Source organism: Perognathus longimembris, chromosome 4 (genome assembly GCF_023159225.1).
Source record: "Perognathus longimembris pacificus isolate PPM17 chromosome 4, ASM2315922v1, whole genome shotgun sequence".
In the NCBI taxonomy this organism is placed as follows: Eukaryota; Metazoa; Chordata; class Mammalia; order Rodentia; family Heteromyidae; genus Perognathus; species Perognathus longimembris.
Genome location: NC_063164.1, coordinates 68,339,918 through 68,351,196, shown reverse-complemented (window position 1 = coordinate 68,351,196; position 11,279 = coordinate 68,339,918). Strand labels below are relative to the sequence as shown.

Here is an 11,279-nt window from a genome sequence, read left to right as displayed (position 1 = left end):
TACATACACATCACGTTTTATTATGCCAAAATTACATTAGTTGAATTTAATTGGACAGTTCCAATTTACTGTGTGTGTAGTTTTTATACTGGCTCCAAGACTGAGGATGACTTAAGCTTTTACAACTGATATCACAATTAAACATGAAATATTTACATGAACATTAAAATAAATTTATTAAATATAGCTTGGGTGAAAATGTAAGATTTTTCCATATATGGAAACATTATAAGAGCAGCTTTAAATATCTTTATTTTTAAAAGAACAGAAGATCTGTTTTCAAAAAAGTAAGGTGCCATTTTGGAAAAAAAATTATACATAACTGAATTCACATGGAAGGAGGAAAAACAGAACATGTTAGAAGTTAAAACTTCCTTTTCAGTTACTTGATCTGAAAATAAGACAGAAACTAGGCTTGGAAATACTGCTTGCTTTCCCTTTACATGTACATCAAATACTATATACAGCTATTTTGTTTTGGAATAAAGTTTCTTTGAAAAAGGAACATACTTGTAACCAAATATGCATAAATAAATGACAACATTTTCAGAACTACCTTTAAATGGATTCTTAGTAGAAAGAGTGCTTTCTTTTAAAAAACAAATGTACAAACTTTCCACCCATGCAAAAAGTATAACTTTTTTTAAAAAAATCAAACTATGCTTATTATTTTTCCCAATCTAAATATGTATTTTTTTATTTTGAGTTATGTAAAAAAGTTGGTAGGATAAAGTAGTGTGCAAATTTTTGGAGAAAGTTTACTACCAACCTCTACAGTATATGGAATCTAGTAATGCTATAAACTAATGTAAAACACATGGGCTTCAGAAAAGATTGCCTTGACCATTTTCTTACAGTCCATTATTTTCTACTAAATCATAACCTGCTATGACTCCAAAAGCACAGAATTATTTCTGAAAGGAACGGACAAATTTCTTAATAATAACTTGACACGATGACAGCTTAGTAAAGGTTTTGAATCCTTCTTTAAAAAATAAAATAACGCACCAGTAACACTTATTCATTCTTGGTTTGTATGCCATCTCATTATTAGGAATGTTTCCAGGCTCAAATTCACATATAATCCCTAGAAAGGAAATGCAGCATCTCTGCCCATGCAGGAAAGAAAACAAATGGACTGTATCTTCATTAGATAATGGCCAAAGTCACTTGAAAAGGTCATTAGTGGCAATTCTAAATACCGGGGACCTTTATAGAAAAGGAAACATTTTTTTTCTCAGGGACTAGGAATGTTTTGTGGGACATTCCTTAGCCCACTGTTGGCACTGTTGTTAAGGACATCGCTGGCAAAAAGCTTTATCACACATCTGCATATACATGGTTTTCGCTGTTGAAAACATGAAACATTTTTGTTCCTTCCAAATTGCTCTTGATTCTGTAGACAATTATATGCTAATTATTACTCAACCTAACACTGGGAGCAAAACTGACAGGACAGCAAACACAACTGCAATTTAAGAAACCAAAAGGAAGTATGTTGGCAAGCTAAGTGCAAAAAGATGCTTGCCTTTTAAGATAATAGTGTGAGAGAAACTGAAAAAAATATTCAGACAAAAAAAAATTTAAAGGTCTTTAGTATTCTTAAAACCACATTTTAGAGGAAAACAATGGTCTCTTCAAAGTAAAAATTTTACTTTCCTCTCATAGTATTTAGTGTCCTGATTTATATTGAGATTTGTAAAGAAAACAAAGCTACCTGGAGGCATATCTTTTTTCTTTTTAATTATGGTGGGACTCAGGGCCTCTTGCTTGCTAGATAGGCCCTCTCTTTAAGCCAGGCTCCCAGCCCATGGAAGCATCTTTAAACTGCCTCTTAAACAGGCTGACTTTGAATAAACTGGATTTAAAAACCAAAACCTTTTATAGCCTTCAGAGTAAGACAGGTTTTTGTGCTTTATTTATTCATGGTCCTTTTGAGTTGAGAGGAAAACAGCTTTTATGATATTTTCAGATTAGACCTATGAGGACTGAGTGAATACCCACATGAAGAAGACTTCTAAGAAGATGCTTTTGTATCTCTAAAGGAGAGGTTGCTGATGATAACTTGTGGGTTGTTGTGCAACTGAATGAGCAGGCACGGCCACTGGATAGCCTGCTAGCTGTGGCAAATTAGAAGCAGTGTTCTGGTAAGATGACATGTCCACAGACATCCCCATCTGCTGTGCGTATGCAGCTGTACCAGTAACTGATTGAAGATTAGAGTTCAGGCTCAGGTAAGCAGGATTGGAAACAGTGTCTTGTCCAGTGCTAAAATAAAATTTTAAAAAGAAAATCACATTTACTTTTATTATCTAGGTTATGGTCAGAGATCAGTCATCATGACAAGAATGCCTTCTCAGCCAGGTGCCAGTAGCACATGCCTATAATCCTAGCTGCTCAGGAGGCTGAGATCTGAGGATCCTGGTTCAAAGCCAGCCCAGGCAGGAAAGTCTATGAGACTCTTATCTCCGCTAAACTACCAAAAAAGCTGGAAGTGAAGCTGTGGCTCAAGTAGTAGAGTGCTAGCCTTGAGCAAAAAAGAGCTCAGGGACAATGCCCAGGCTCAGGTCCTAGGACAGGCACCCCCTTCCAAAAAAATCCTTCTCTATCTTCTTTTTAAAAAGTTTATATACCTTAAACATTATGTATGTGCTTATACATTCATATGTGCTAAGAAAAGGAGCACTAAAAATTCAACAAAATGCAGACTTGCTTTCTTCAACATCTCTTAGTGAAAATATTTAAAAACTACGGAGATGCTAATAACTCCTGACTGTGGTCACTGTGGCCCGACTCAAGGGCACCTGTGGCACATACTCTCTACTTCCCACTTGTAACCCGGCAAGCTCTTCAAGCTTTCCACTTCTCACTTTCAAAAAGACAACAGTGGACCCACAATCTGCCCTTAGGAAAATCTAGAACAGTTTATCTACTGAAGCTTCCCAAATGCATAAGGACACACATGCACACGCACGCACAAGCATGTGCACACACACACACACACACACTCCCCCATAACTAAAGTAAAAATTCACACCAAATGGAAGAACTTTTTGTTACTTGTTTTTCTGTAATGACTATGGCAAAGATTTCTTTTACAACATGTAATTTTAAACTATATAGAATACTGTTGACAATGGAGGAGTATGAAGGCCAGTACTATAGTCATTTTTGTCCCTAATTCCTATTGGAGTAACAAAATTTTATGTCATAATCTAACCAAACAGCAATATAACAGGCTATTTACTTTTCTGGTAAGATGTAAAAGTCATACACATGGTATTTAAGAATGGAAAAGAATCAATGTAATACTGAATGAGCATTTTCTGTATGGAAGTAAATAGAAGGAAAAAAATTTTAAAACGATTCTTAGAAGTGTTTGCATTTTTAAAAAATTAAACAGAAAAAATCTATGCCTCAATATTTACTTTTTATAAGTTAAAATAACAGATTTTTAAATACTGAGGAGCACATGCAGACAAATATGTCTGGGAGTACTTCACAAGGCTAATTTTACAGCACCTCACTGAAAAGCACACAATGGGTAGTCCCTACAAAATATAATTAGCATTACTGTGTCCTAGGGAACCAAACTATAGGCATAAGTCTTAGTGACCATCACACTATAGCCAGCAAAGCTAATGAATGGATACTTCAAAAAGCTCATTTTAAGCATAAAATTTGGAAGTATTCTTATAAAAAGGGTCTCACCTTGAAAGTGTTTGAAAAATTCACACAGCACTCCAAAACTTACCTTAAATATGGAGTTGGAGCAGGATGGATTGTTACTGAAGAATTTACATTTGGAGGAAGGGATCTTAGTGAACCAATATGGTCTGGTCCTAGGCCATAGCTTACTTGGTGAGTGCTTTGACCCATATAGTTTCCACCATGTGATTGAACTGGATATGCCTATCAATGAAAGAGAAAAAGTTGACTCACTTTTCTCTCAGGCATTTACTTAATATATCTAAAACTTTAAAGACTAAAGGAAAGAAAATGTTAAAATTCTTTGACGAGCAATCTGATCCCACCAACCTATCTACCTAAGAACAAAAAGCAGAGCAAAAGAAATGTATTATTTAAATTGTGAAATGGTAATCCCTCTGTAAAACACTTTAAAATGACAATAAAATATTTTTTGAAAAGCAGAGCATTTCCAATTGTCAAATATATGAAACGTTATGACTTGTTTGGTTGTTTCTTTATTTTGTAGGAGGACTGGGGAAAGGCAAAAAAGAAAAGAGGTAGTAATATATTTTTAAATAGTGGGTTGGAACCTAATCTACAGTGCTCATTACTTAATTGTATGTGAATACTCCTTTGAAGTGAAGTCTTTCCTCATTTCAAGACAATGATGGCCTTTATTCCCATTCCAAAATGACTCATTCAACATCTTTCTATAGGAAAAGAGTTGAAAAAGAATGGTATCCAAGTGTCAAGACTTCTCTGGAAACTTCTTTGGAAGATGCCTTTATGTCAGATAGAGTAGAAGTAGCTGTGGGTAAACCAGAAGATATATCCTCATTTAAAAAAAGAAATAGGCCTAAGTAGCTAGATCCTTATACATACCAGGCTTAATATTCATGGAAACAATCCAGAGTCTACATATACATTGCCAATGATGCCCATGTTCAATAAATTACTTTAAGTTAATAGTTTTTAAGCAATGAGGTCATTGCATCTCAATGACCTCTTCAACAAACATGTAACAACACACTGACAAGAGGTTAAGATTACAGAAAGAGAATGCCCAGTAGTTTACTGTTCCTGAGTGACTTTGGATATCTCAAAATACTCTTACGTGTAACGAGAACAGAGTAAATAGTGCTATGCAAAGAAACCAACAGAAAGGCTCTAAAAAATTAGTTGTGCTTAGCAAGACAGATTATAAAACACAACTAAACACCTGACACAGGAATAATCACAATAACCCTTTTCAGATAGATAAAGAAGCAAACATAGTTCTATCATAAAATGTGTAGCCATTTCTATTTTATTTTCACAGAAGCAGCATAATAAATACACTCTAGTAGTGTTTCTGTGCCCAGAAATCCTTCTTCAACTCCTATGTAATTTTCAAAAAGTTCAGACATGGCATACTTGATAAATGCATCTTATTTGATGTGACAGTTACCACAGTAACCACTCTTTTTTAAGTGAACAATTATATTGTGTTAAGTCATCTAATTTATGCACCTACATTCTACCTTTTCTCCTTGATGTTTCCTTCACAAATTCCTACACATACCAGTTTTCATTAATTAACACAAATATCTAAGTTCATTTCGAATTTCATTGTAAACTGGTTAAAATATAAAAGACTTCTCAATGGCAATACTGGCATTCATTTCAGTTGTCAAGCACACGAAGGGGAATATGAAAAAAAAAGGTGGTTTTTGTGGCTGACATGACATTTGCATCTCATAGACCTCCATACATCTTTATTAGGCATGAATTTCTAAAAACAATTTTTTTCATGCATCTAAGAAAATAAAAAGCATTCTGAGAACCAAGGAAATTCATTAACTTATAATCATGGAAGTAAAAGAAATCTTGGAAGAGATCTTTAAAGAAATATTCAATATTCTTAACAGCACAAGTACCTCATCCAGAAGTCATGATATAGCAGATCTGAAATCAAAGGATATGTGTTTTATACTTACAAAAAGGATTTTATATGCATGTAATGATTTATACTTCATCTTTACAAAGGCACACTCACTACAAAGGCACTTCTCACTATCTAAAACTGAACTAAAATATATTTGTCTAGTATTATCTAACTTTTCTGGTGAACAATGCATGGCCAATACTTTTTTTTTGGTGGCACTGAAGTTTGAACTCAGGGTTTTAAGCAGCTTTACCACTTGAATCATGCCTCTAATTCTTTTTGCTTTAGTTATTTTTCAGACAGTATCTCACACTATTTTGCTCCTACTAAGACCTAGCAAATACTTCTTGAAACTATCAAAGGTAAATGGTTTGAATATGGAGTGCCCCATATCTAAACTACAGCACTTATTACTCAGTTATTTTTTAATACTTCCTTGAAATCTATCATCACTTCAAGTTACTGTTGAAATGATGAACTTCGTGGCCCCATCCCAAGATGACTCATCCAAATCCTTCTAGGAGCAAAGGTTGAAAAATAATAGTATCTGGGTGTCAAGCCCTCTCTGCCAACTTCTACTGTATCATCAGATAGAGCACAAGGAGCTGTGAGTAAACCAGAAAATGTATCCTCATTTAAAATAAAGGCTGGCACCAGTGGCTCACAACTGTAATCTTAGCTACTCAGGAGGCTTGAAGATTGTGGTTCAAATCCAACCTGGGCAAGAAAGTCTGTGAGAATCTTATCTTCAATTAATCACCAAAAAGCCGAAAGTGGAGCTGTGGTTCAAGTGGCATAGTGTCAGCCTTAAGCAAAAAGCAAAGGGACAGCACCAAGGCCCTGAATTCAAGCCTCAGGACTGGCACACACACACACATGCACACAAAAGGCTTACGTAGTTAGCTCATACTTAATATTTAATGTTAAGTTCTAAGCATTCTTAGTATTAAGTATTCTTAATACTTAATATTCTTTTTGCCTACTTACACATAGCCAATAGTGACATGTCTAGTATTTTTAAGCAACAACCTTTAAAATAAATCCATTCACAAAAAGTTCATATGGTGAAGGTTTAGTGCCCTGATGAAGGTGATACTGAGAAGTGATTGGATCATAAATGTGATTGAGATGAATTCACAGCTGAATAAACTCATTTCTGAATGAAGGAGGTGGGGCCTTGTTTGTGAGAGCACACATGCCTTTGAAGGTATATCTGGTCCTCAGACCATCTCCTCTTCCCAATAGCTTTGGAGCATGCATCTCTGCTGCTTCCCACCACATCTCAGTCTCACTTCTGACCTAAAATACTGGAACCATCTGATGATGAACTTTAACCTCTGAAATCATGAACCAAAATAAATCTCTTTATGTTGATTTTTTTTCAGGTGTTTTGTCACAGTGAAGGAAAACTAACACAAGTTAGCCTTACAATTTTATTCATGGGTCATACAGAATTCCATACTATATACTCTTCAGCATTTCTTAATCTTTTTTTTTTTTTTTTTAACAATTGTGAAAAGTGTTCTCAAAAACTTCTTACCTGCACTGGAACCCCCGCTGACACAGATGGGTAATGTGCCGAAGGATGAAGCTTTGAATAAACAGAATAGACTGGGGTTTCGTTCATCAACTTGTTATATAGTTCTAGGGCTTCTAAAACTTTTACATTCAACTCAGACAGTTCGGAATGCTTCCTGATAAAGAAGAAAAGAATTTTCATACTCTTCCAGTTTTTAAGCATGTTACTTAGAAATGTAAATTACTTTTTAAATTTAGCATTCTTCTATTCATATTTTAAAGACATTTTATATACAAGGCAAGGAAAGAACAGTCACAATGGGAAACTGGAGAAGAAATTATTTAATCATTATAATAGCTAGACTGATATGACTTTATAATATTATGGAAAAATTGGTTCCACATCTCACAAAATGTAGTCAATTCGTAATTTTGGTGCTAAGAGAGTTTAGCTTAATACTCTATAGGTTTCTCTTAAAAATTCAACTATGAAGAAAAAGTTTCACAATTTAGGTAAGAGTCTAAGTCATAATTATAATTTTCAGTAAAGAAAAAGTGTGCAGACAAGGCCCAGAGCCCATGCACAATACAACATTCAATATCAAGAGCACACAAAAAACACCACATTTTCACTGAATTATATCTATGGAGGAACTAAAAAAAAAAAAGTTAATTATCCTTGAAAATCCAAGTAATACCATATATTTACAAGCCAGCCTTTATTGTTCTTGCTTGTTGACTGATCAATCTTAGAGAAAGTAAATGAAGTCAGGTATCTGACTTTTAATACTAATAAATACAAATAGACATTTTCGCATTTCTTCATGGACTGAGCAAATCCTTCCAAATGGTATAATTTTGTCTGTTACCCAGGAGTGATAAACTGACAAATTTACAAAGGTTAAATGGTGACTTTTTGCCTGGCTTAAGCACCCCCAACCCTGGTTTATTGAATGTAGTTTTCATGAAGATTAGGAAGCAGAGAGGCAGGAAAACAGATACAGGGCTACCACAAGTAAATGAGCAGAACTGAGTCATTTTAAAACTTATCACCTGTCCTCTATTAGAATCTGTTATCTTTATGTCTAAACTAAACAATAACAACAACAAAGAATGACTATATAAATTAGCTTAGCTTCCATTTTCAGAAATAGCACAACTACAGAAATTAAGCATCTATGTTAACAAATGTGGGACTAAAAAATAGCCATAAAAATTTGGCCCACATAATACATATGCTGATGAAACACCAAGAGAGCACAGTAGAAAGCCAGAAAGGTTACTGTGTCTGAAATCATATTTAAGAATCTTGAACAAAAGCCCAAAAGCATTAACAATACTTTAATGACTGGCACTGAAAACCATACTAGAAGAATCAGATACTGGTAGTTCTAGCTTCTCAGGAAGTTAAAGTCCAGGAAGATCACAGTTCAAAACCAGTTTGGGTAGAAAGATACATAAAACTGCACCTCCAAAATAACCAGCAAAAATCTGGGTTGGAGATATGGCTCTAGTGTTAAAAACATCAAGATGAGCAAGCCAGGCAAGCAAGTTCAAAGCCCTTGGTACTGGCAAAAGGCAAACATATACTAAAAGAAAAAAGTTTTTTTTTTAAAGAAAACACAATTCTCTTCCCCTGAAAGGGACTGCAATCTATTAGGAAGATAAGGTAAAGAACATGAAAAACAGCAAATGACATAATGTACAATGAATGAAAAATCATATGAAATAGGCAGATAAGAGAAGAATTTTTAAAAGGCAATTAATTTGACCTGCATCAGGCTGGAAAGGCTGCATGCTGAGGCTAGGACTTAAGTTGATCCTTAGTAAGGACAGGCAGGCCAAGCTGAAAATGAAGACTATGTCTGGTCACTGGTGTAGTGTAAATAAATCAAAGGGACAAGCAAAGTCCACAGAGGAAGAATTTAAAGAGCAACTTGATGGCTGAAAATAATTTGGGAAGATAGCAGCTCAGATTACAACAGACTGGAACATACAATTATCTCTGGCAGACTGCTCATCAATACATCTACTTGTACTTTTTATATTTAACCTATATGCTTATCCATGTAATTCCTTATTGTGATCAATGCTCCAAAATTTTATTCTCCAGTATGATAGGTATGAAATGTACAACTTAATGTTTTGTCAGGAATTTCTAAATATATGGAATAAGGAACTGGTGACCCACTCAACGGAAATATGTTCACTTTCTCCATATATAAATGTTAATATTGTACTCTGAGTCCCAGCAGGCATCAACCATCAATGAAGCTTTTTGAATCTGAAGCATTTTCGAGAGCTGCTTCCACTACCAGTGGCCACAGAACAAAAGAGTGACAGCTGACCTTTCCACAAACTGGAAATGAGGAAAGTAGTTAAAAATTACGCTCCCATTCAAAAAATTAACTCTTACCAGTTATGGTTACTCTGAGTTTTATTGTTCTAAGGACTTTTTTTTTTTTTTTTTGGCCAGTCCTGGGCCTTGGACTCAGGGCCTGAGCACTGTCCCTGGCTTCTTCCCGCTCAAGGCTAGCAACTCTGCCACTTGAGCCACAGCGCCGCTTCTGGCAATTTTCTGTATATGTGGTGCTGGGGAATCGAACCTAGGGCCTCGTGTATCTGAGGCAGGCACTCTTGCCACTAGGCTATATCCCCAGCCCCTAAGGACTTTTTTTTTTAATGATAATCTTTTTGTTAACAAAATTAAGATTTACAAGTCTCCATTTTTTGCCACACACATTATGATATCAGTCCAATGACACTAAGTTCTACTGTAGAATGTGTGGATGTACATTTTCACCCTGAAAGACATTTTAGCTACTTCCAAGTTTGCAGTCATGAATAGCACCATGATGAGCACCTTAACAGCTAAATCTCTGGCCATCAGTATGGATTTGGAATTGTTACACTAAAGGAAATGAGCAATTTTTTTGGTCCAAGAAAATTTAAACTTATACCAGCCTCACTTATAATAATTGTGATAATTTTCCCTGTCATCTTTTCTAATCATAAACATCCCTTCACCAAAACAAAGCAGATGTGTGAGTACATATGTAATGCTTCCTCTAAAATATGTCTAAACTACTACTGTTGTTTTATTAATTGCTGTAGGGATTTGCTTTTTACTTTTGCCAAAAAAAAAAAAAAAAAAAAAGGTTTACATAAGAACTTCTCGATTGGGGCTGGGGATATGGCCTAGTGGCTAGAGTGCCTGCCTCGTATTCATGAGGCCCTGGGTTCAATTCCCCAGCACCACATATACAGAAAATTGCCAGAAGTGGCACTGTGGCTCAAGTGGCAGAGTGCTACCCTTGAGCAAAAAGAAGCCAGGGACAGTGCTCAGGCCCTGAGTCCAAGCCCCAGGACTGGCCACAAAAAAAAAAAAAAAAAAAAAGAACTTCTCGATGGAATGAAGATGATAATTTCTAATGAGCTGAAAGCCTCCTGCAAAATCATTTCACTTCCTCCTGCAAAAGCACTTTACTTCCCTGGTAGTGGCAGAAAGCAATTCCTGCTCTCTTTAATACTTTGGTGATAATAACCCTTTTTTTCTTGTGCTGTTTATATAACTGGGTATGCAATGGATAGTGACAGATTAGTTAGGGCTCTCCCTTGTCTTCCATCCAGTTTCACTAGACAAAAAGCACTGAGAACTGAGAGAAGGGCACAGAACCAAGTTACAAGCTTAAGCCTCTGAGAGCCTATCCTCAAGTGTTGCTGCTATTTCTAAAGAACAATATAACTAGGTAGGACAGCAAAAATTAAAAGAGAAACAGTTTTCATGCCTATAATCCTAGGGTGCTCAGGAGGCTGAGATCTGAGGAACAAGTTGTGTTTGATGCTGGCTCGGTCTGGAAAGTTCATAAGCCTCTTAGCATAGATAGAGCCCAGGCCTTGAAATTAAACTCAGTAAGGGGGGTGGAGGGGAGAGGAAAGTGGGGAGATGGTAGGGAGGCGGGGATAAAGAGGAGGAGGAAGCCGGGAGAAGGAGGAGGAATGCAAGATGAAGGGGGAAAAATAAATTCTATTACATTGGATTTCTTCCCTAATTAGTGAAATTTCCCTTGAGGCTGTTATCACTACTCACTGCATTACAAGACAATGCTTGCTGTTCTCTATTGACTTTATTCTTCATTTCTCAGTG

The 11,279-nt window shown here is 35.7% G+C and overlaps 1 protein-coding gene across 2 annotated transcripts in view; it reads right to left on the bottom strand.

Moving 5' to 3' along the window:
• Positions 1 to 259: 259 nt before the first annotated feature.
• The window catches only part of Stam2 (signal transducing adaptor molecule 2), a 42,940-nt gene continuing 31,920 nt past the window's right edge, over positions 260 to 11,279 (bottom strand). For both annotated transcript variants that reach the window (XM_048345469.1, XM_048345470.1), the window contains exons 12-14: positions 7,155 to 7,308; positions 3,755 to 3,912; positions 260 to 2,268 (exon numbers count right to left, since the gene is read on the bottom strand). In XM_048345469.1, coding sequence (XP_048201426.1) covers positions 2,040 to 2,268; positions 3,755 to 3,912; positions 7,155 to 7,308 — 541 coding nt within the window. In that variant the 3' untranslated portion in view covers positions 260 to 2,039. The remainder of the gene's footprint in view (positions 2,269 to 3,754; positions 3,913 to 7,154; positions 7,309 to 11,279) is intronic.